At 38.0% G+C, this 24765-nt stretch overlaps 4 protein-coding genes and 3 non-coding genes across 10 annotated transcripts in view; 2 read left to right on the forward strand and 5 right to left on the reverse strand.

The window, feature by feature from the left end:
• Window positions 1-124: 124 nt before the first annotated feature.
• Window positions 125-196, forward strand: trnae-cuc (transfer RNA glutamic acid (anticodon CUC)). The gene has a single exon. It is a non-coding gene; the product is annotated as a tRNA-Glu (tRNA).
• Window positions 197-542: 346 nt separating this feature from the next.
• trnam-cau (transfer RNA methionine (anticodon CAU)) lies at window positions 543-614 on the forward strand. Its single transcript has one exon. It is a non-coding gene; the product is annotated as a tRNA-Met (tRNA).
• Window positions 615-1003: 389 nt separating this feature from the next.
• Window positions 1004-1076, reverse strand: trnak-cuu (transfer RNA lysine (anticodon CUU)). Its single transcript has one exon. It is a non-coding gene; the product is annotated as a tRNA-Lys (tRNA).
• Window positions 1077-1237: 161 nt separating this feature from the next.
• On the reverse strand, window positions 1238-6557 carry LOC107714238 (zinc finger protein 236-like). Of its 3 annotated transcripts, none has more exons than XM_016520044.1 (8): window positions 5771-6557; window positions 5547-5641; window positions 5250-5349; window positions 5031-5134; window positions 3286-3388; window positions 2892-2971; window positions 2645-2738; window positions 1238-2453 (listed from the first exon to the last, which is right to left on the reverse strand). In XM_016520044.1, the coding sequence occupies exons 1-8, from the start codon at window positions 6054-6056 to the stop codon at window positions 1546-1548; spliced, it is 1770 nt and encodes a 589-aa protein (XP_016375530.1). In that variant the 5' UTR covers window positions 6057-6557; the 3' UTR covers window positions 1238-1545. The 3 variants fall into 3 exon arrangements, with proteins under 3 accessions (XP_016375530.1, XP_016375529.1, XP_016375528.1); XM_016520043.1 differs by having other exon boundaries at window positions 2892-2968; window positions 3286-3391; XM_016520042.1 differs by having other exon boundaries at window positions 3286-3391.
• Window positions 6558-6820: 263 nt separating this feature from the next.
• On the reverse strand, window positions 6821-14904 carry LOC107714239 (docking protein 2-like). 2 transcript variants are annotated; one of them, XM_016520047.1, is made up of 7 exons: window positions 14792-14904; window positions 13075-13251; window positions 10834-10971; window positions 9782-10081; window positions 9081-9153; window positions 8667-8839; window positions 6821-7766 (listed from the first exon to the last, which is right to left on the reverse strand). In XM_016520047.1, exons 3-7 carry the CDS (start codon window positions 10888-10890, stop codon window positions 6846-6848), a joined length of 1524 nt encoding a protein of 507 aa, XP_016375533.1. In that variant the 5' UTR covers window positions 10891-10971; window positions 13075-13251; window positions 14792-14904; the 3' UTR covers window positions 6821-6845. The 2 variants fall into 2 exon arrangements, with proteins under 2 accessions (XP_016375533.1, XP_016375531.1); XM_016520045.1 differs by having other exon boundaries at window positions 10834-11035.
• An 84-nt stretch (window positions 14905-14988) lies between these two features.
• Window positions 14989-19086, reverse strand: LOC107714240 (polyadenylate-binding protein-interacting protein 2B-like). Its single transcript, XM_016520048.1, has 4 exons — window positions 18929-19086; window positions 17442-17599; window positions 15845-16018; window positions 14989-15686 (listed from the first exon to the last, which is right to left on the reverse strand). Exons 1-4 carry the CDS (start codon window positions 18933-18935, stop codon window positions 15630-15632), a joined length of 396 nt encoding a protein of 131 aa, XP_016375534.1. The 5' UTR covers window positions 18936-19086; the 3' UTR covers window positions 14989-15629.
• A 2719-nt stretch (window positions 19087-21805) lies between these two features.
• LOC107714227 (uncharacterized) overlaps window positions 21806-24765 on the reverse strand; it is a 19889-nt gene continuing 16929 nt past the window's right edge. The window contains exons 4-9 of the mRNA XM_016520027.1: window positions 23673-24661; window positions 23137-23248; window positions 22920-23061; window positions 22359-22499; window positions 22104-22229; window positions 21806-21988 (exon numbers count right to left, since the gene is read on the reverse strand). Of these exons, the coding sequence (XP_016375513.1) occupies window positions 21806-21988; window positions 22104-22229; window positions 22359-22499; window positions 22920-23061; window positions 23137-23248; window positions 23673-24661 (1693 nt within the window). The remainder of the gene's footprint in view (window positions 21989-22103; window positions 22230-22358; window positions 22500-22919; window positions 23062-23136; window positions 23249-23672; window positions 24662-24765) is intronic.

Raw genomic sequence — 24765 nt, forward strand, 5'->3', positions numbered from 1 at the left:
TTGTGTTTTTTTTACTTTAAACCGCATAAACACATTTCATTACACCAAATACACAAAATAATGTTCTTTTTAGCAGCATTATATGACCCCTTTAACAATTTACGCGAAACAACTTTAGCAGCTCTCCCTGGTGGTCTAGTGGTTAGGATTCGGCGCTCTCACCGCCGCGGCCCGGGTTCGATTCCCGGTCAGGGAATGAGAATTTTTTTTTTTACAGTCCAACTAAGTCACTCGACACAACAAGCCGCATTGTATGTTAAAAAGTTCTAAATAGTATATTGTGCTAAAGGATTTGCGCCTGTGAACACCATAGATACACAGGTATAAGAATATCACAGAAAATCGTCTGGAGAATGGTATGATCAAGTGTCGGCTGGTATGTAAAAGAAACCATTTTAAATACATTCTGTCTCATAAATGGATCGATAAAATATCCAAAAAGCCACAAAAACGAACCAAAAGACTATAAACATAATGTTTCTGAATAGGAAGCAACAATCAAGAAACTCATATGTACAAAACAAACACTAACAGCGCATAACAGCAGAGTGGCGCAGCGGAAGCGTGCTGGGCCCATAACCCAGAGGTCGATGGATCGAAACCATCCTCTGCTAAGTATTTTATTTCTCTGTGTTTTTATTATTATTTCAAGCATTATATTTCGTTCCTTTTTTCATAAAGAAACTAATTTTTAATTCTCAGCTTCAACAACTTTTACAGTTTTATTTCAAATCTTAGATTAACATATGAATCATAAAGGTTTCAAAAGATCTTTAAAGAAGCAACTAATTTACATAAAATCTAATCTTGCAGACATCTACAAGATATATAAACTAATTTCAACAGTTTCCACAGTGAGTTGTCAGTTGGATATCTGATAGGCTAGGATATGCAAGATGTTGGAAAATATCAGATCAACGTTTAGAGTTCAGGTTGTGTTGGCAGAACTACTCTCTGGGGAAAAAAAAACCCATTCACAAAGAAAGGCGCTACAAAACCCTTGCGCCCAACGTGGGGCTCGAACCCACGACCCTGAGATTAAGAGTCTCATGCTCTACCGACTGAGCTAGCCGGGCAGATACTCAAAACCATTTGGCCAAGATATTCGAAACAAACAACGATTTCACCTAACACACAACGACATTTCTATATGATGACATACCTTTAATAACAATATTTACAGTATTTAAAGAAAGCAGACTTTTTGTATTGCAAAATCCGTTTATACCGTGCGGGTAATACAAAAGGAAACGCCGATGGACGCTCCATTTATTTGTTCTCGTGCACCACCTGCTGCTCACTTTTAATATTACAATTCACGGACAGTCAACATTAAAACACACCGAAGACAAATTGCTTTAACCGATGCTAATCTACCGACCTTAATCTTCCTATTAATGTTTCTATTTTTATTTCTTATGCCCCTTTTCTTTCTTGTGTAAATTATTCCATGAATATTATAATGATTCCTTTGACATTCAGAAGACTGCTGGGTTCATAAGAGGCAGGAGTTGGAAGCCCTGCATTGTCATCAGATATGTTATATCAGACTCCTCCACAGGAGGCCGACTGCTGATGGGTCTTGAGGTTGCAGATCCAGGCGAATCGTTTCCCACAGCGGGGACAGATGAAGGGTTTCTCTCCTGTGTGAACTCTTTGGTGTTTCTTGAGGTTGCCTGCCTCTGTGAAAAGCTTCCCACACGTATCACACCTAAAGGGCCTCTCCCCTGTATGCACTCGCTGGTGGGCCACAACATTGGACAACCCAGGGAACGCCTTTCCACAATACTTACAAACGTAGCTTTTCCGTCTACCTTTCTCTATGTGCTTTGGTAGTTGCAGCCTGGCATGAGAAGCCCCAGGCTGAGGTAAGTTGGACATCATTTGGGGAATCACAGTGAAATATGAAGGGTTTGTTCTACTTGCAGTCTCTGTCTGAATCACTTCGGGACTACTGATTTGCCCTGATGCCTCAGTTTGGCTTTGCCTCAAAATGTCGGCTTGATTCCACCTTTCCTCTTCTCTTATAGGCCCCTCTGCTGCTCCTGCATTGTTTACAGCATGTGTTCGGGTAGATGATGCTCCATCCCATCCACCTTTGGAGTTTCTAATAGATGATACAGTCTCTGACTGAACCAGCATACAGTCTTGATCCTGGTCCGAATTTGTATATGAGCAGGATGGATGTGTGGGCCAGTGCATAAAGCTGGTTTTAGGTTCTGCAGGTCTGTCATACAACAAGCAGTCTGTTCCTGACATTTCAGTGGCTGTCTTTTCTCTGCTGAGCAGAGTCTGGTTCGTGGGTGAAGTTCTGCTTTTCACCATTCCCTTGTGTACGTGCCCTGAGCCTGTGAGAGCTGCAGTTTCTCCTGTTGTTAGACCCTTGCTAGGTCGACCAGCAAACCTGTGGTACTGGTGCTGTTGAGGCCTACTTGGACTGGACTCAACAGTACCTGGATGTAAATATGTTCAGATACTGTCAGACCACTTTTAATCTGCAAATACTCTTAGCTCTAAATTTAAGATGACATTCAAATCTGTTTAGTTTAAAAGCTTTATACAGTGTGCTTATACGTACATATTCAGTGTATATACGCATTGAAAGGTTAAATCTTCATCTGTTTACTTCTTTTCATTTACTCACCCTGTATATGCAGTCCGGTGGATGAAGAAATGTTGGTTCTCTGGCTCCTATCCTGTCCATTTTCTCTCGAATGGGAAAATTCCACCTCTATGGGCTGGAAGTAAAATAAAACTACATTCATTTGTTTTGTTTTGATCCTAAAGTGGCTTACTTTTTACTTTGCAGCTGTAGCGTGACACTTTCCTGTTGGCACTATTTAGCTCTGTGCTAGTTTCTTGCATCTTAAGAGAGCAGTAAATCAACAAACCTTCTCTGTACCAGGTGCATCTGTGCTTTTGGCTGGTGAGGTAGAAAGTCTTCCGCTACAAAATTCTGTATTAGACTCTGCTGAGGACAGAGAACGAATGGTCATTTTATTGGATACTAGATTCCAGGGAGAAGTATGTAAATGTGTTACATACATGTGTTACAATGTGTTACATACATACATACATGTGTTACAATGTGTTACATACATACATACATGTGTTACAAAAATAGTTGATGATGACCATTTTTATTTTTGGGTGAACTCTCCCTTTAATTAAATATATGCATCTATTCTTATTATAACAAAGACATTTAATTCAACACAGATGGTATCATAATATTCTACCACTGACTTAAGCATCAAATAGAGGACTCATTGGCCCTCTACTCACCATCTTGTACAATTACAACTTGTGCCTGGCTTCTTTCCCACTGGTCGTTTAGATCTTCCTTTATCACTATTGTTTCTGGTTCTCCGACTTCCACCTGTCCTTGCTGCTGAACACATGAAACAAGGTTTTGTGTTACAACATGGCCCTGGCTGGCACATAAACATCAAGGTAATTTACCGAAATGTGTGAAGCTTTCCGTGTGCAAATTAACTAGCAATTTCTTGTATATGATGAACTGTGTTCAGTGGATTGTAAGGGTGTCATAAGGTTCCTAATAACTGAAGTCTGACTGTACAAATAGCTGTGGACGTTTCATTCTTTAAAAATTAAAGTGTGTAAGTATGTATGCCACTGCAGAACAACCAGAGTATGATTTATTAGTATTTAACAATGGTGGTTTCCTTTAGTCAGGTATGTGGATCTAATCATGTATCACATTTTACTCATCACGTCATAGTTATGTTATTGCACAGTGCTGACTAAATTCTGTATATTAGTTAAATAAGTTTTAACTGTCCTGATATTGGTAAGGAAATTTTACACTTGTGGTTGCAAAGGCAGTGACCACCTGATGATTCCATAAGGTTTTACTTCCTCCAACTTCCTGCCTTCAGAGTCATCATTTTTATAAGACCAATGTTCTTCAAAAGACAAACACAAAATGAGTGCAGAAATGTTTATTTAAACATGTTGAACACTTATTATACCAAAAACTATTGCAGATTAAGTTGCTTCATCTTTTTGTACAGTACACCACAGGACAGAGCTTTACTATGAATTTGCTAATTATATAAAAACACACTTCGACTAAAAAAAAACTATGTAAATCATGTATATAATTTAAATGAAAGTCTTATCCAGAAGAGATATGATGGTGGTATAATACACACTCATGAGCAGTAATCTGGTGATCATTTATTGACTCCTAGAGAAAGCAGTTCTTCTGCAGTTAACATATCAGCATGGTACTTCTGTTGGTGGTTTTTGAGGTTTCGTATCCAGGCAAACGTCTGTCCACACTGAGAACAACTATACGGTCGCTCTCCTGTATGGACTTTCTGGTGTTTTCTCAGATTTCCCGCCTCTGCAAAGAACTTCCCACAGGTGTTACACTTGAATGGCTTCTCACCCGTGTGAATCCGCTGGTGGATCACCACCTTTTTGGGGCGGTTAAAAACTTTGCCACAATATGTGCAGGCAAAGAGTTTTTCACGAGGAACTCTGTCATTTCTAGTCCAAGCAACTCTTTGTTGGTTAAATATGACATCTCTGACATTGGGGTAGCTGTCTGTGCCCTGTATTTTTGAAGATGTTGATGCCACTGCTGCAAAGTCATTCGTTACCAGAGGCGGATTGGAGGAAGGCAAGAGGATCCTGCTATCCTGACGTTCCTCCCTCGCGAATTGGGGATAAACACGTGGAGCTTGGCTTTTCCCTCGTGCTACTTTGCTAGCCCACACAGCAATCTCTTCCCCCTCCTCTGCAGAGTCGACCTCTATGACCTCTGAACGGCGCAAAGGGCCTGTGCATTGGCTCTCAGCCGATCTTGCATTGTTCACATATGTGCAAGATTGTAGCCGTGAGTCTGCTTTGTCACTCCCTTGTATTAAATAATCCCTCAAAGGACTGGATTTTCCATTCAAATCAAACTTTCCTGCAGCATGTAATTCTATGGGCTCTTGGGATATCCCCTTAACACTCTCAAACTCTGGCTCAGATTTAAGCGCAGTGTCAGATCCACTGACCTCCAAAGTCGGCTGCTGCATCCCAGAGACCTGATCATCATCTTTCACCATCTGAACATCACCAAAACCTGCCTCTCCAGTCTGAGATGGCGTCTCTTTTACTCCTAAAAGCAGAGAAACAGTGTCAAGACAAGCTTTGGGTAAAAATGGGTATTGTTAGCTACCTCCTAACCTCTGTTACTTTTATAACAGGTGGCTTATATTCTCCTATACACTCACCACCATCTCTGATGAACAGTCTCTGCTGTGTTTGGTCCTCCTCAAACATCTCATCCTTTATCAGCACTGTGTCTGCTTCTGATAATACTGCATCTCCTGTCTTTCATGAAAGGAAATATTTAATAAATCTCTATATATTAAACAGATATTTATGTTAAAAAAAATTAATTGCAGCTGTTTCTATCCATGTCAGTCAATATATCTTCAATATTTTATTTATTTCGTTAATATATCTATCTTTTATTTGTCTATGGCAGTCAAACTATTGTTAGATCTACCTATAAGTTAACAGCTTACCATACTGTTACTTTCATTTACAGCTTGCTGAGCAGTCGAGTCTGTCCCTCCACCTCTCCACAGACCCGAGTTAAACTGAGCTCCATACAGGACGTCTGGGTGTATGAAAACCGGAGAAACAACAGAAAACAGGGTACTTTAACCACACTAGGCTTTATAATTTATTTGGTGTGACAGAGACACTGGCGGTAGAATAGTTCATGTAAGGTTTCATGATCACACACCGTTAGTTTGGTTCCTGTATTTGTCTGACAAAGCGGCGCTCACTTGAACCCGGTTAGCGCGATTCAGTGAACTAATCCTCCTCTCTGCGAATCCTCGTGCCATCTTAAGCTCCAGTATGTGAAGTTTTCTCTTCAGCGCTTTGTTTTCACGCTGACATTGAGTCATCTGTAAATTTATAACCGCGTAGTCGTCGTCTACGAGTTTACATATCTCAGCCACCGCTGCATTTGCCAGCACCTCCATAATGGAAGCTAGCTGAGTGTGGAAAGCGATGCGATTGGACATGGTTAACGTTTAAGCGTCCTACAGCACGTTTCAGTAAACGTTCAATGATTTGGGAGCTGGATGAAAATGGTACAGAATTCAGAAATGTAAAGACACGTCTTCAAAACATCGTGGGAATAACAATCATTCGCTCGGGTTTGACATCGCTCAGCACTTCCGGTCAGTAGTAGTGACGTAAAAACCATAAAGGCTCTTTTACTGCGCACACCAATCTAGTGTCGACACTGTTCAATACATTTACTGAATGAATAAAACTATGATTATTGTCTTGGCCACTTTGTCAGTTAGCCTATAGTTGGATTAATTTCGGCTAAACCGTTTGTTTGTGGCTTTTTAAAGGTTCACCCCAAATGAAAATTGTCTCTCATTTATAAACCCATATCATTTCGATTCAATTTTTTTTGACTGGATACCGGAATTATTTATTTTTTAAATGATCTGACCTTTGCTGAGATTTTAGCCATTGAAGCCATTCTTTGAAAGATGCATACATCTCATAAAATAAACATTTAATTCTGTTTTGGTACAAGAAAATATATAAACAATACATGCGACATATTTGGGCTTGTAAAACAAAAACAAAATAAAAATAAAAAACATTATACTAAAAAACTTATTTCATAATGTGCATCAATGTTTCACAATAGCAAATTTATATGAAGTCATCATTCCACAATATTTTGTAGAATGGATTAATAAATAATGACATTATTGGGTGGGTGGGGGGGATAACATTTCAAATATTAAATATTAAGAGCTACTTGTAAAGACTTTATATTACAGATTTAATTAAATCATTCCAAGGTCCTCAGAGACAACCTCTGGTGTTTGGCTTAGCTTCTTTTCTTGGAGAGGGTGAGGGGTTTTGGGTGGTTTGTAAACTTTGTTGTAGATGGATTGGTTTTCATCAGGCATTTTGTTTTGTTGAGAGCTGTCGTTTTTAGTTGATTGTACAAACTCAGGTACACTATAAATGGGCTCTTCAGTCTGGTCAAGTCTTTTACTTGTGTTTAGTTTGACATGGTCGTACACCTCAGAGTACACCGGTTCTTGCTGCTTGTCATTGTTTGGCGTTGTCTTGACAGGCCGGCAGTCCATCGTGTCAGTAGGGTTGGCATAGACACAATTGTTAAGTTTCGGGCGGATGACATCTGCAGGATCAGAATACACTGGTTCTGATTCATCCCAATGATGAGATGGGAGAGGATCTGTCTTTATATCTGCATACACAGGTTCATGTCTGCCTATTAAAATCGCAGGATTTGAATACACAGGCTCAATCAAGCTAATACCGCCACCAGGATCTGAGTGTGTGCTTTTTAAGGAGCAAATGGAATCTGCAGGGTTTGCATACGCAGGTTCGGTTAAGCCAATAGGACTTGCAGGTTTTGTATGTACAGCATATATATTTGGGCCAAGGACATCTGCTGGATTAGGGTTCAAGGGCAGTTTTGTGTCTGAAGGCTGAGGGCTGTTGCTGCCCTCCGTATCAAGCAAAGTAAAACTATCAGGGCGTCTTGGAAGGGGTGAGCGAGGAGAACGAGAACGTGGAGAATGTGGCGAGTGCCTGTCTCCAGTAACGGCAAGGCTCTTCTGTAAGCGAATAGCCGACTCAGTAAGGCGAAGGATCTCGTCACTCTGTCTGGTCTCAAAGTCAAAGGTTCCAGGGCCCGATTCGCTGCGCCTGCCTGCTTCTATAGAAAACAGCATCTAGAAAGGAACAGAGAGAAAGTCAAAAATATTTGTAAGCACTCATTTAACATGTTAACTAGTGACCTTATATTGGAAAAAAAGAGTTTACCATAATATATGTAATTTTACTGTAAAATTTTGTAAAATGTAGTTTTTTTAAAATTATTTTTGAGAGACAGTGTTCAAAAGTTTGGGTTGGTTTTTAATGTTTTTGAACAAAGTCTTTTCTTGTCACAAAGGCTGCATTTATTTGATCAAAAATACAGTAAAACTGTAATTTTGTGAAATATTATTACAATTTATAACAGCTGTTTTCAATTTTAATATATTTAAAAATGTTATTTATTCCTGTGATGGCAAAGCTGAATTTTCAGCATCATTACGCCTGTCTTCAGTGTCACATGATCCTTCAGAAATCATTCTAATATGCTGATTTGGTGCTCAAGAAACATTTCTTATTATTATCAATGTTGAAAACAGTAGTGCAGCTTAATATTTTTTGTAAAAACAGTGATTTTTTTTCATGATTCTTTGATGAATATAAAGTTCAAAAGATCAGCATTAATTTGAAATATTTTTTTTTATAACATTGCAAATGCCTTTACTGTCACTTTTGATCAGTTGAGCCCTTATGGAATAAAAGTCTTATCAACTTAAACATCTTACTGACCCCAAGCTCTTGCCTGGTAGTGTATAATTATAACGCTTTAAAGTAATTAACAAATAATTTATTTTAGTTAATAATATTCAACAAGAATATACATGTACCTTTATGGTAATTATTCTTAAAATTATGAAGTTACCTTATAATTTCCTCTAAAAAAAAAAAAAAAGCAGCATCACATCTGATTGTATTTTATTTAAATAAATTTGTTTAATCTTATTTCTGTTATGTACATTAAGTATTTTTCTGCTGACCTTATCTCGCCCATAGCGGCGCAGCAGCTTATATGGCCACTCCATTACAGTCCTCCTGGTCTCCAGATCTTGAAGAACTAGCATGTCCTCACCAGCTTGTAGCCAGTACTGTCCTTTCAGACCACATCGAACTGAAGCCTCGTTCTGCAGTACAACCACTTTAAAATCGCACACTAAAATGAAAGAGACATTGAGCTCAAAATTAAACATAAGCTGTGATTCGGAGGTCAAAGGTTATACCATATATTTTTGTTTTAAACCAGATCTGCATGAAGGTGGTTTAGAGTTGTCTGCTGTCTTGTTTTAAAAAAACCCACTCTTTATACAGCAATGACATACTGTAGGAAGTGGTGGGACTGGCCTTTCAGGAACATGACAGCGTGAATGATACATTTGACCTTTGTTTGTACTCACATTGTTCTCTGGACATGTAGATCTGATTGTCCTCCATAAGAGGTACCGGATGTGGCACACTTTTAGTGTGTTTCTGTGAAATGATGAATACAATTGAGAAACACAAGCAGGGAGTGGAGTAAAGGCTTCAGTACATTACATAACCAGTTATGTGGCTGGAATGATCTGCATTTTTCATTTTATTAGATTCTTGAACTTTTTTTTTTCATACACTACTGTTCGGGGTCCCTAAGATTAAAAAAAAAAAGTTTTTTAAAGAAGTCTGTTTTATGCTCACCAAGGCTACATTTATTTAATTTGTAAAAACTGTAAAAATACAGTACTAAAAGCTTTTAAATTTAAATATATTTTTAAAAAATGTTTCCTGTAATGGCAAAGCTGAATTTTTGCAATCATTACTCCAGTCTTCAGTGTCACATGACCCTTCAGAAATCATTGTAATATGCTGATTTGGTGTTTTTTTTTTTTTTTGTGGGAACTGTGATCTTTTCACGATTCTTTAATGAATAGAAAATTCAAAAGAACAACATTTATTTAAAATAGATATCTCGTGTAACATCAGAAGTACCTTTACTTATGTTGACTCTTTTGTATAGTGCATCCTTGCTGAATAAAAGTATTTTCTTTGAAAAAAAATCTGACCCCAAACCTTTGAATGGTAGTGTGTAATAACAATATATCTGAAAAATCCAAACCCTCACCTGAAAGGCATTGTTACATATTATGTCCACCCATTCTCCACAGCTTTCTTTCTCTGCTGCAAACACAAGCCTCCTGTCCTCCATCTCCACACAGAAAGCAGCCATGTTTTCCCCTGGACAAGCCTCTGCATGAGGCGGCAGCTTGACGACACTCACACAGTCGGCCAGACGTACAACTTTCCTCTCTGGATGTCGTCTGACCACCACAGTTGACCGTTCATGAACGGCTTCTGATAATTCTAACCGTGCCACGCCATGCCGACTAGCCGGATGAAGGGCCAACCAATATCGCTTCCACTTCTGTTAAAAACAAATAGAAAATTATTACTTGTATTATTTTCCTTCATCCATTTCTGCAATACAATGACAGTTAGATTTATAACATTTGATAAGATCTAGTCAGACTGATGGATCCATCAGGTGGAATTTGTGCTTCAGGTAATGAACACACCTCTGGATTGCTAAATATTAGCATTAAAAAGTTCTTAAAAAGCACGTCACGTTGGAGATATGGATGCAATTACTCCCTCTTGCCAATCCCTCATTTACCTCACATGTATTGTGTGTGTGTGTAAGGCATGGCCTGAATCTAGTATGTGAAGTGCACTTTCATGAGGGCGTGTTTTTGTCAGTGGAATGTGCTGTAATTCTAAACGCAAGACAGAGATGCGCACACCAAGTTTCAACTTGTAGAAACTTGTTAGTCCCGTTCCAGCTATCTCATACCAGAAAATAAACTTACACCAGAGAGTTCATGCCAAAACACAGGGGCATGGTGAGCTATATTTAAAAAGTACAAGCAAATACCATCAGGCTTAAAATCATATATTTTTATATGACTACCCTACTTTGTTTTTCCAATGTTTCTGAATGCTACAAACTATAATATCAATACTAAGTGTAACATCATTGTAAACTCTGAACTATTTTAATAAAACTGTTTTATTTAGATCAGCTACGACCATTTTGTAGTTTTAGACTTGAGGTTGACAAACACAAAAACATCTGCCCGTCTCAATACCAGAAAATAAATGACAACATTCTAATCTTACCTCGCCATGTTTCTGATGTTGCAGGTAAACTTCACCTTGTTTCCCGTGAGTGTCCATGTCTGCTTGCTTAATCTCTGACAGCTCGAAAAAGTGCTTTAACAGTTTATCATTCACAGCACAATGTGTGACCTCCTTTAACTGTTAACACATATTACCAAGCCTTTAACATGAGTTAGTGTAAGTGTACACTTAGACTCCACCTCTTAAAAAAACAGCCATTGTTTGATTTAGTGCAATAAATATTCACTTGATTTATGTCTGAATTATACATTTGAATGGTTTTCTTATTTCCTCTACATTTATGGCTCAGTTTGGCCTAATCAATATATAAATAAAAATCAAACTGGATAACAATGGCACTCAAATAAATTTATCTCATGGCCAACTATATAAAAAATGGTTATCCAGGTCTCTACAGTTGGACATTAAGTATAAACAAACATATTAAGATATGGTGACCATACGTCCCGGACATGTCTTCTTTTTGAACCTAAAAAATGCGTTCGGTGTTCCACCGAAATCTGTGACCTAGCAGGCGCTGTAGTGAGGGTAGGTTTAGGATTTGGTTTAGGAGTAGGTTGGATTAGCTCAATACAGTGCCTTCTATGGTCACATAATTCGGTGGGTCACAGAATTTGGTGCAACGAGGGCAGCTGGCGATGGTAGCACAGAACAGACAACGCTGGAGGGCAGTCGTCGATGGCATATGCTCAAGGAAGGAGCAACGGGCCTAAGAAGAAGAAGAGGAGAACTGCTCCCGCAAACATTCTAATATTGCATATAATTTTCGCGCATCAGGGAGCCGCTATCAATATGCAGAGTATTTAAATCTCCTTTAAATGAGCGCTCGCTGTTCACTTTCACGATCTGTGTAAAGGAAGATCAGATATTTGTTAATAAGCTCAGGATCTGTTGAGCAGCAAATCCTCCAGCATGGTCTGTCAGCCATCTCTCCTCTCAACCCGTGATCAATCAAATCTGACTCCTGCTGCTCGTGTTGGATGCAGGTTTTTGTTTTTTTCCCATGGAATTGGGCTACTTTTAAACTCTTGATTTTCCCCTATGGGTTAAAAGTTTGAAATGTTGCATAAATTACATTTGACTGAAATGCTTGTATTGAAACATTTTGCATTCTACCTATGATAAAACTGTGCTAGATGTTAAGTTTTGTGAAGGAGGGCCACTGGTAGGAAGCTTTTAAAGCTGTGTTTATGACCAATATGCATAACAGTGACTGTAAAATATGTATTTTAGGTATGGAAATTACATGATATTTTGAGTTTTGATATTTGGGATATGGTCATTGTGCTACTTTGGGCACTACTTTAACCAACCACCCCCCAGCCCCCCACCCCGCACGCACCCACTGTCCTCTTTTTGGAAAACTAAAATATGGTCACCCTAATTAAGATCAAAATATGATTTCGTTTTAAATCACTAATTAGAATCATATGCCCATATTTAAACTACATATATCAGAGCAGCTGAGGGCTGTGAAACAGCAATAAATTGTTTTCTATATTTTTGAGGAAATAAACTTCACGATTAATCAAGCAAAAATAAAATAGCAGTTTTTAAGAAGCCTTGTAATTCCAAAGTTATTAAAAAACTGTGCACTATTTGCTGAACTGGTTGTTTTGAGTATATACTCTATTTATTAACAAAATCCTGACAGTATTTTCATATAGTGATTAATTTTTGCTATATCATACAATATATTCTCCTCTGGGGTGCCTTTTTTGCCTTACACTTTGGGTAAAATCCCATTTAAATCTTTTTATATGTGCACCATTTTTAATAAAAATGTATATTCCATTGAATATATTTTTAAAACAAAATCCTTTAGAGGGCTTTTACCCCCATTGTACCCCACTAATGATTAGCAACTTCTCAAAAACTGAATTTATGTGAACATAAGGTTACAACTCAGATATGAACAATTATGGTGACATAATATATTGCAATTTAACGTTTAACAAAGCGTTTCAAATGTAGTACTTTTCTTTGGAGACCCTCCTTAAGCACACACAGAGCTAGTTGAAAATTTTTGTATAGTCTCCAAACCTCATTTCAGAAGTATTGTACATGCACAGACTGGCACACACAGACATAAACTCATGCAGCTTCACAGACAGATACAGTATTATCTTATGGGTGTTATAGTGAGTAAGTCTACAAACAGTCATTCACATAAACACATCTTTCACACTATTACTTAATGAAGGATTAAGTATATCTAACCTGTCATCATCCTCTGACATTATTCAATTGTTGAATGTCAAAGTATTCAGCAAGAAATAGCCACAGTGGTGTGTCCAGACTATTGGTCCTCACTTCATCTGCGTTGCTATTCATATCCTCTGCTCCACAGATCTACGGCCAAACTTATACTGTACACCTGCGAGCTGTAAGGGAATGCTGAACAAAAAAATAAATAATGCAAAGACAGTTAATATGGTAATATATAAGATCTGCATACGTCTATAAACAGTGTGGAAAGTATCAGAACATTACCTATGGGACAGGGTATCTTTGAAAAATCATGGTAAATTACCTTATGTTAAATAATTTTATCAACACAATATAAGCAGCTTAAAGGATAAAAACAAAATGGGCAAAAAGAAACTGGTGCAACACTTTACAATTCAATAATAATAATAATAAAAATGAATAAAACATCCATGAATCAAAAAAATCTGGAGTGTTAATATGAAAAATTATTTGCCCTTATAAGCAGAAATAATACAATCCCTTTTTCCAAAAGGTGGAGCAGTTTCACTATGACATGTGTTTCTGTCTTAAGTGTCTGATTAAGCAATACATGTTGTATCTGTCTGCACCTGGGTAATCCAAATAGTGCTCTAGGCAAATACAGAATAGATTGAAACAATCATACAATAAAAATTTGCTATCCGAGTGGCTTTGTACTGCTGTTTAGGCTGTCCAGTCAATGGAGTAACCATGAGACCACAGACACAGGGAAAACCCCTCATTTCAATGCATTAAACAAGAACAGGTACTGCTGACAATTTACAATATACTGTATCTGTCAATTAAGGGAATAGTTCACTCTAAAATCAAAATTTGCTGAAAATTAACAGCCTCAGGCCATCCAAGATGTAGAGGAGTATTTTCTTCATCAGAATAAATTTGGAGAAATGTAGTATTATATTACTTGCTCACTAATGGATCCTCTGCAGTGAATGGGTGCCGTCAGAATGAGTCCACAAAGCTGATAAAAACAATCCACAAGACTCCAGCTTATTAATTAACGTATTGTGAAGTGAAAAGCTGCATGTTTGTAATAAACAAATCCATCAGGGTAACTTCAAACTGTTGTTTATGGCTAAAATAGGAGTCCTCGATCTATAACATTGCTTTCACCAGTTAAAAAGTCATTTTGTCTGAATCAAGAGAGAAATATGCACAGATCATGCACCGTTTACAAGCTAAAACAGGCCAAAACAGTTCCCACAAATATGTTGGTTGATTTTAATGTAAGAGAACAAAAGGGGATGGACTTTCTCACTGGAAGAAAGTTGTTTTGGGCTTGTATTTTGGCCAGATGTGACGGTTTAAAGTTAAAATGCCTTATAAACATGCAGGTTTTCACTTCACAAGACATTAGCTGATGGACTAGAGTTGTGTGGATTACTTGTGGATTATAGTGTTTTTATCAGCTGTTTGGACTCTCATTCTGACGGCACCCATTCACTGTAGAGGATGCATTGGTGAGCAAGTGATGTAATGCTAATCTACATCTTGGATAACCTGAGGATGAGTAAATTCAAGCAAATTTCATTTTTGGGTAACTATTCATTTAAGAACAATGGTGTGACATTCAGATATCAGAAAATAAACATTAAATTATTTGGAAAAGAACCCATTTTGTAGCAGCTGAACTATGCTTTTTTAAATTTTTATAATTTTACATTATTGAAGTAATTACACAGCTCACCATTTGATGCATTTAATCCTCTGCAGGCCTACCCAAAACTCCAATGACCAGTCCAGTTTGCTTGAAGCACTAAAATCTCACTGGTCTAATCTCCCCTGATACCAGCCAAAAGACTGCTTGAGAATGGTCAGGACTGAGATTGAACTTACAGTACTTTGAATGCACAAACACAAGACATCATGGGACAGAACAACATGTCCAAGAGGGAACCTGCTTGTTTTATTTGATTTTTTTTCCATTTTTGTTAATGCATGTTGCACACTGTGACAGAACTTCAATGGAGGAAGGAGAAAAGCAACCGGAAAAAATGTTTCTGTGAAAATCCCTCAAAAGTTGTCAGCTGCCACCAGTTCTGTCCATCATAGAATGGTCCACCCATCAATGGTCCTTGTAATGTCAGGTTTCCTTTGTCCCAGCCCTTTCCCTTCCCACTCTTATGACACGCACCTCCCCGCCAAGCTTCCTTTTGAAGAAAATAAAACAGAAGACAGGAAAAAAGAAAATGGCAATGACACGGGGGCAAACTGCTAGTCACTATCACAATAGTGGAAATCACATAACTGTTCCTCTGAGATTAATACAAAGATCTTCCAGGAGAACTAGTCGCAATCTGCAGCGGTCCAATAGGAACATTACACTGAGTAACCCGCCCACATTATACATGGAGACAGACGGAAATAAAAAGCTTATAGAAGAGCATCCAGTACCCCCCCACCCACAAGCCCCACCCCATCAAGCCCCACACAACCCCAGGATGATTGAAGTATGTGTGAGGGTGACCCCTGGCCACCAGCGGTCACATAAAGTCTCTATAAAGGAGCCCCTAACTGGAGGGTCTCTAGTATTTCACGCCTGGAACAAACTCCTTGGCCTCTGGGTTCAAACTGCTCTTGCGCTGTGGAAGAAAAAAGATGAAGTACATATTAGAACATTAAAATGTCACCAAAGTTCATCTGAGGTCTACAAAGTGGTTTCCTTTCAGGAATGATGTGAGATTCGTTTAGCTTAAATACCTGTAAATCAAGCATCAAACCATTACACTGTAATACTTACTGCGATGTCTTCGGCATTTCCGTCACTGACTGACAGCCCGCTTAACTGCTGTTGGATCTGCCCTACTCCAGGGGGAAGGTCTCTGGCAGGAATGAACCAATCCTGATCCTCCTCCTCCAACATCTCCTGGAAACAGCGTTCAAGAAACTCCTGCTCCAAGAGTTCCTCCTCCACCTGCAGCAAGATGTCCGATCCATCAAAATTTAGCAGTCATTGGCTACTGTATGGATTCATACTAGACATGTTGTAGTTCAGCTGATTATGCTGGTTTGTTTTAAGAATATAAATCTAAAATGTGTATGCACTTTAAGGTGCCACTTTTCAAGAGTCATTACGGTAATTCTTCTGACTTGCTGTACAGTTAAGAGATGGGGAGAACAAACACACTGCAAATGGTGGAAAAAAACAAATTAAACTGCAAATGTGAGAAGTCAGACTATGTAACTTGAGACTTGATGTAACGTCGGTTGCAGCAGTCAGACGGTACGCAGTGATAGACTGTCTCGCTCAAAGATGCTTGCTCTCAGTCTCTCATCTCAGACAAACAATTTGTGTTAATATACAGCAATAAATAGTGGTTTGCATTACAACAAAACCCCAAGACAGGAAACAAATCATAAATGATATGATTTCTCAGACATATACGAATAATCAGTATTGATCATTTAAAAATAAATAAAAATATTGGTCCATCACTAAAATAAAAATAAATGAACAAAAAGCAGCCTAAAGTATTTCATATAACTTGTGCACTATATTGCAATAGCCTTATTCACTTAAAAACCATCCCCTCCACTATAGTTCACAAATCTCACTCATGCATGTGTTCAATAAAGAAAAAGCTGTCTTTTATCACATTAAGCCAGGTTTGATGACATTGACACAAAACACTATTGGTTCTTAAGTAACAAGACCAACCACAACATGGCCAGTTGAAAAACATGACTGCAAATGAGATTTGAGAACTACAGCACAAGGAAAGATTAAAAGTGAATGACTTTTGCCACACATAAATCACCATCCACTTCACTTGCATGGAAATGGAACCTCTAACATCCAGCCTAAATGCCCGTTTACAAATTCAGGTCGATTTTTTGCATGCGATTTGCCTGTTCAGACCAATGCGTAAATAACAGCATACAGGTTGAATGAAAATGTAAGCCTACTCTCTTGACAGTAGGTGGTGCTTATAGAAAAGCAGAAATACCCTGGTTATCCCAGTTACTAAGGACACTGCATTGTGTCACAATAGCATTTACATGTTGTTGTTTTTTTTACCAGCCAATCAGGTTTTTATTTTCACCAAAAGTATGAATCTTATTGGTTGGCCAGATTTATTCACAGTGCGATGGAAAAGAGATTAGAATATCTCTCTGTAAAAATTCTGCCGCACTGACTGCATGTGAATGTTTGACAACCATACATTCAAATTAAAATGGTTTTATGGAAGAAAGTCACAAAGGTTTGCAATGACACAAGGTTGAGTAAATGGCAATTTTTGTGTGAATTTCCTGTAATAACTTTAACCGATCTTGTGAATCCTATTTAGAAGTACACATACAGCAGACATATATACGTTCAGCAGGTTCACACTGACCTGTCTATTGTACTCCTCCTCGTTCTCCATCCACATGTACTCTGCGAAGGGGTTGGCGTCCCCCTCCTTGTGTCCATTCACAACATTCTCATCCTTCCCTGATCCGCTGCCGCCTCCTGGTGTCTTTGCTACCTCTGGACTGTTAATATCAGCAGGTTCTGGAGGTATAAAATGCTATATTAATACTAATACTGACCCCATTCTCAGTACATATTACCTCATCCACTACCACACACATTAAACTAATAAACAAAAGACGTCTTTTGGGACATTGAATTTAATTAGTTTAGATTATATGCATCAGTAAAACTTTACTCAATGTGCACGTGTTAAATGAATTACTCAAGCTTAAAAACCATAAAATATACGCACATTTAATTTTAAGTCATTGTTATCACCGTAAGAATTATTCGTCCCTCTCTGTTTAAGATTGTGTAGCGCACAAACAAAACTTGCTAGCAAATTACACACTCAATATTACAAAATGAAGGCACAACCATGTTTATCAAGCTCTTCTAATACTTGCGACACAACACAGTGAGTAACACGCGTGGTTTAAAGCAGTGGTTCCCAACCTTGGTCCTGGAGGCACCCCAACACTGCACATTTTGCATGTCTCCTTTCTCTGACACACCAATTTCAGGTCTTGGAGTCTCTGCTAATGAGCTGATGACCTGAATCAGGTGTGTTTGATTAAGGAGACATGCAAAACGTGCAGTGTTGGTGAGCCTCCAGGACCAGGGTTGGGAACCACTGGTTTAAAGAACATTATATAACTATCTGCTACTAACTATCAGTGTGTTGCATAAATGCGACAAAGAGGAGGTCAGGCTCGACACCATCTTTCTCCACATGGATTTGATTCATTGTAACATGAGGCCTGGCTATGGCTCCAGAGAAAACTATCTATAGCATAAACCATTTTAAAAAGCCTCCAATTAAAACAGCCCCCTTTTTGCTGGAAGATATATCGTGCCTTCAAATAAAACACTTGCTCTAACTTTACGTTTGTGAGCGTATATTGTGAAGCTATGCGTGTTAGCTCGAGCCATAACAACAACAGCAGTATTTCCACGTGAAAAAAATGTTTCCTAGCCTTGCAGACTAACGTTTTAAACGTTATTTGAATGTCATCGATGCAAAAACTGACGCTAGTTGTTGGAAGTAGTTAAGTTTGAAAGGGTTTCGTTAAGTAAACGAAGGAGCATGGTGGATGCGTGAGTTAGCCACACGACTGCATCACACACTAGGCCTCAATGTACACTGCGCTTCACACAAACTCTGCCAAGTGAGCCTTTAACGGCTTAATTTGCTTTATACTGCACGCTAAATGTGTCAGTTTACTTATATGTCGCTACTCTACGCATTCAGCGCTAGCTAAGTTACCATTTTACAAAACAAAGAGTGAGAGCAGCACACTGCACTTACAGAGTCAAAAAGATTAAACATAACTCCTTTCAAAGACCTGAGCTGTGAAGAGGACTTACCCGGCATTGTAACACTTCTGTCCCTCACACCTATCGCCAAATAAGTCGACTAAAAGGTAATTTTCCTGTTTGCAGCGACACCGTTACCTGGCTAGATTTCAACGCTACGTCAGAGTGCTCATGTGGGCCTTTCAAACAAACATGTCGCTGGCGCCTCCTGAAGGCCATCATCGGTATTTCAAAAGCTCGGGACTGCAAAATGGTCAGGTTTAAAGAGACAGTGGCATGATTTTAAAGTGAATTCAAAGATGAATTGACCCTTCAATTTTAAAATAGATACTTCCATTCGCATCATTCAGGTAACATTTTAAAGAGCCATTAATACAATTAAAATAATAACAAATCTATAGATCTTAATAAACGGGTCAATTTCTTTCTTTTTAAACACGTTAATATATTATTAATATGTGATTTTAGTTCTTTGGAAGGCATCACACATTTGGGAGGGATTAACCTGCATGCAAATTCAGTCAAAAAATACTTGGTTTTACGCCAAAAGACATCTCTTTGCCTGTACTTGAAGGTGGTACAGGAAATGCACAAGCACTGGCAAAAATCAAATGTAAGTAGGCTATGGTTGTTTGATTTCCAATGGACAGATGCGCTGCAAGTCGCTTTGCATAAAGCATCATGAGATGTAACTTCTTATCAAATTGTGTCATTAACCCAGATTTGGATCTGATATAACCCACTCAAATGTTTAATATAACAACCTAGTTGATTAAAAAAAAAAATTAGTACAAAGACACTCATTTACAGCATTTTAAGGTAGAGAACAATGAAAAAGACATCTCTTTGCCTGTACTTGAAGGTGGTACAGGAAATGCACAAGCACTGGCAAAAATCAAATGTAAGTATGGTTGTTTGATTTCCAATGGACAGATGCGCTGCAAGTCGCTTTGCATAAAGCATCATGAGATGTAACCTCTTATCAAATTGTGTCATTAACCCAGATTTGGATCTGATATAACCCACTCAAATGTTTAATATAACAACCTAGTTGATTAAAAAAAAAAATTAGTACAAAGACACTCATTTACAGCATTTTAAGGTAGAGAACAATGACCCAGATGTTATAAACAAACGTAACTCCATACGGAATACAACCAAAGTCCCTTTAAGGCATATAGGGTATTCAATAGTCTTTGATACAACACAGTAGGCTGTAGGTATATATTGACTGTTAATTACAATATGTGAAACAATAAAATATGAAATGATACACGATAAACAGCAAAATGCTATACGTCACAGGTTGCATGTTTACATCAGCGACATTGACGAAGTTGTAGCCTAAATTGAGTTCGTTATTTGAGTACTATATTCGTCCTCGATTCCCGGTCAGGGAACGACCGTTTTTGACTATGCGTTTGTGCTGTTCAACAATTGTCTTCCATATAGTAGCATAGAAAAAAAATAAAATCAATCAATACCATCAACTGTTTGGTTACCATTCTTCGGAATGGCTTCTTTTGTGTTCAACAGAAGAAAGAAACACATAAAGTTTTGGAACGAGTAGAGGTGAGTAAATGATGACATAATATAATTTTTGAGTGAACGATCCTTTTAAGGCCTAGTGAAGTACACTGTGGTGTGTTTTCTAGTAGTGAAAATTCCCCTCTGGCACAGCTCCCAAATCTTAGGCTACTTGCATATGTACATAGACATTTTTAAACTTGATGCATGATATCAGCGACACCAAACCTGATAAATATGGTGCTATTTTGTCATTTTTTAAGCTTGATGGCCCCTGTTACTAATGTTTTCACTCACTGTATGGGGAAAAAGCATAAATTCTAATTTCGTGTGGAAAAAAAGTGATTTAATTTGATAACGAAAATGTGAGGGTGAGTAAATGATTTTTAATTTAGATTTTTGGGGGTGAATTAACTCTTTAAAACTGTGATTGGGTTTGTCACCATGACTAACTTGACCTTTTTACTGATCCAACAATTAAAATCATACAACCATGTTATATAATTTAATAATTTAATATAATTTACAGGGTTCTTACTATTTCTGACTTATGCATTCCAAGTGACTTTTCCAAGACCTTTCCAGTTAATTGTGATCACTAGATTTTTAAGTATGATTCTATATTTTTCATGACTTTTAGACTTTTCAAATTCCCTGATATTTCCAGGATTTCCTCGACTATGGGCATTGTAGTGACTGTAGTTACAATTACTATTTCTACTGCTTGATACTGCTGAACTTTATAAAAGGAGAAAGACAGACAATAATACTTCTTATGACCTAGTTTCATTGTATTTTATTACAAAGATAATACAAATATACAACATTTAAGGGGACAAAACTGTGAGGATATTAGGCTGAATTGACCGCAGATGTATTTTTCTGTGTATTACATCCTCTGAGGAAAGAGAGATGATGCTTGTGATAAAGACAAGGAATTTTTTGAGACCACTCATATACAGATACAGCAACAGAAGCGGATTCCATCTCTAAAATCATCTGGATGCTGCTAATGTTCCCAAGGCACTGATCTACATCCAACTAGTTATGAAGACAAACAAACAACAAATATATCATCAATTCATTTATATTTTAGACTCAAATAGACAAACAGGTAAAACCTGAGAAAACATAGACCATTGAAATAAAGTAAAATTCTCTAACGTTTTCACATACTTTTCAAACAACCAAATGCATTTGAGTTTTTCTTATTTTATATATGCTGTTCGCAGAACGTTTTTACTGTTCTGCAGCAGCATAGTTTACCTTGTTTCCATGAAGTACCAGAGATCTGAAAACTTGTCCAAAAGGCTTTAGCAGCCGTAGCACTCCTGTAACAGCACAGGGCTGATTGGGAACATTACATACAATCAGCAAATGGTCCAAAGGCGCCAGCAGCCCCTAAACGATAGTGGGACGTCTTGTTAGGAGGTATAAAGAATGGATGGAAGTTTGACAAATCTTATGAAAATGTTGTTTTTTATTATTATTATTTTTAAAAGATTGAATATTTGAAATGGCTCCAGAACAAGTGATACTTGCATTTGATAATGATGGTCCCACAAAAGCATGAAACACTGACACCTAAAGTATAAGTAGCTACATTAAACCCTCAGAGAAAATGAGCAAAATAATGAAGTATTTATGCAAGAAAATATTAATTATAAAATTGTTTCCGTCCATTAGTGTGTTAACTCACAGGTGAACTAAAATCAACCATTTGGGACACCAGCTCTAAACTTTGCTGCCTCATGTGAACTGGGATAGCAGAGTAAACCTTCACCATCTCCTGGGCTGAGAATTCAGTTGGAAACATCAGTAAAGCCTGGAACACACACACACACACACACACACACACACAAACTGATAAAAGTGCTGTACTTTTACTGGAAATTAGTTTAGAAAATAATATATTTGTTTGTTAAAATAAACACCAGGCCACAATAGCACATACCATCTTCCATTCTAGACAGGTTGTTGTGTCAACCTCAGTTGCCATTAATACCTCAACAGGGTGACCAAAGGGAGATGCCATTTTGATGAGTTCACTCTCAGAGTAATCAAGAGGGATTCCAGACACACGAATCACACCCTTCTGTTGGGAAACAAGGGAGAGCGATGAGAAAAAAGTGAACTGCTTTGCTAAAAGAGTGGAGTTCGCTTTATTACAGCACACAGTCTGTAGTGTTTCCCCTCCGAAATTTAGCGATTCTCCCACCACCAGAGGTCACTGTTTCGCATTTGTTCATTTGTTATCATGGGACTGTTGGTGCTAACCATTCGAGATGCCTATCTTGTTGTTTTCAGGCTGCAATGTTGAGACTAAGCTGATACTTTAATGGTTTAATGGTGGTATTTCAATCATTATGCTGGTAGTGATCACAGTTCACACTAGAAAATAAAAACCTTTATAAAACACCCTCTAGAAGAGTTTTGCTTTGAGGGCATGAAGTTCAGTTATCACCATAATCTCATCAAAACCATCAGTATCTCTAATACTCCTCTCAGAACTTACAGTCTGTGCTGATGTTTTTGCAGTCATCTTAGTTACTGGCATCTGAATGTTCATGGATTCAGTGGTTACTTCAGATTTTGCAGATTTGACTGGAAATGAAGATTGTTGATGACCTTTTTTCATGCCATTGTAAGTGGTAGATCTGCGTGAAGAAGACAAGGGTCTTTGTGTAGTATAGTGTATTCCTTTATTACAGTCTAAAGAGACAAACTCTTGCCTTGTGCTGCATTTTGAGCGAGGGGGAAAATAGACTGAACCAGGCCTCCTCCACCTGGTGACCTCAGCAGGCCCATGTTGCAGCCTCTTTAGGAAGGAATTTGAGCCTCTTCCTGGAAAAGAAACCCATGATTATATGATTATTTTCCTGGAAAAGAAACCATGATTATATAATAATTTCTAATGTTACAGCTGTACTGTATATTTCTTGCCCCAAAACAATTATTATTAACAACAACAACAATAATAAACAACCAATTTTAAATAGGATGACAGCATTAAACCTGAAGAAATAAATGTACAATAAATACAACTCCAAAAAACAAACACTCAAATAAATAAAAGGCTTCAAGCATCTGCAACTTCAAAAGACAAGTAGTATGAATAAATGAGAATGGAGTAATATAAAACATTAGATAGATAGATAGATAGATAGATACAGCAGTAATTTGGTGTGATGTTGCAATTTTCCAACCAACATTTTAGATAAGCTGCATTGTTGTTGATGCATCATTTGTAGATGTAATAACAACTCACCTGATGAATGTCTTATTCTTTTCAGTGTTTTAGACTGGGTCGAGAAGTGCTCATGAATGAGTTCAGATGGGCAGCATCTTTCAGGGCTGAGGGATCTATGGGAATGGGATTCTTGCCATTCACCATTAATAATCCTTTGATTCCTCTGTGCCCCATGAGCGTTTGATGACTCTCTGGATGATTCCACTTGATCAGATGAGTTCCATGTAGCATGGCCATATTTAATGTCCTTTGTTCCTTTGCGCTGTTGAATGTCTTGTATAATGAAGGGGAGATTCTCTGTTGTTAACTGGTTGTCTGGGCAATGGCTGAGTAATTCTAGATCCTCAAGAGAAAGGCCAAGGCTGGTCAAAGCTTTGTTCAGGTTGTCTGTTGGAAAATGCAGCATTGTTTGTTGCTTTGGCTCTGCTTCTTCGGTTTGTGGTCTATCAGGAGGCATCATTGCTTTGGCTATCATTGACTGATATTGAGAACAGTCCACGTCTGGTTTGAAGGTGAAATGTTTGCCAAGATGGTTGTGACTGGATCTAACAAGAGCTTCCTCAGATGCTTGCAGTGGCAATGTTGTGTTATTCATGATGGGACCTAGTGTTTTCTCCTGAATGATCTCTTTTGCTAGAAGGGCACCACTCTCCTTATAGGAAATTACTGAATTAATGTCTGTGACAGATGTTGAGGGGTGGCTAATCATGTGAGGTATGGAATCCATGTTTTTAAAACCCCCTGGGTGCTGGTACATGCTCAAAAATGTGGCTCTTTGAATGCCAACAGGCTGTAAGAGATTTAAAGGAACAAGGGGGTTCCCATAACTGCTATTATTTACAGCTGCAACATTACTAATCAGGTTCAAAACCAACTGAGCTTCAAGTTGTGCTAGTCTCAATAGGAAAGCTTGTGCTGTTCCAAATAGTGGTGGCACACTATTGAAAACACTGCTCATCTGAGACAAACACACTGGCCTGGTGTTGATTTGAGCAGCATGTGGAAGTCTGTGGGGGGAAAAAATTAAAAAGAGGCATATCTATTTATGAATCATTCAAACTATTACATTCAGCACCTGGGTCATTTTTTTTCTCGATCTATTAATTTATTT

This window comes from Sinocyclocheilus rhinocerous, unplaced genomic scaffold, assembly GCF_001515625.1.
Source record: "Sinocyclocheilus rhinocerous isolate Xijiao unplaced genomic scaffold, SAMN03320098_v1.1 scaffold3862, whole genome shotgun sequence".
Lineage (NCBI taxonomy): Eukaryota > Metazoa > Chordata > Actinopteri > Cypriniformes > Cyprinidae > Sinocyclocheilus > Sinocyclocheilus rhinocerous.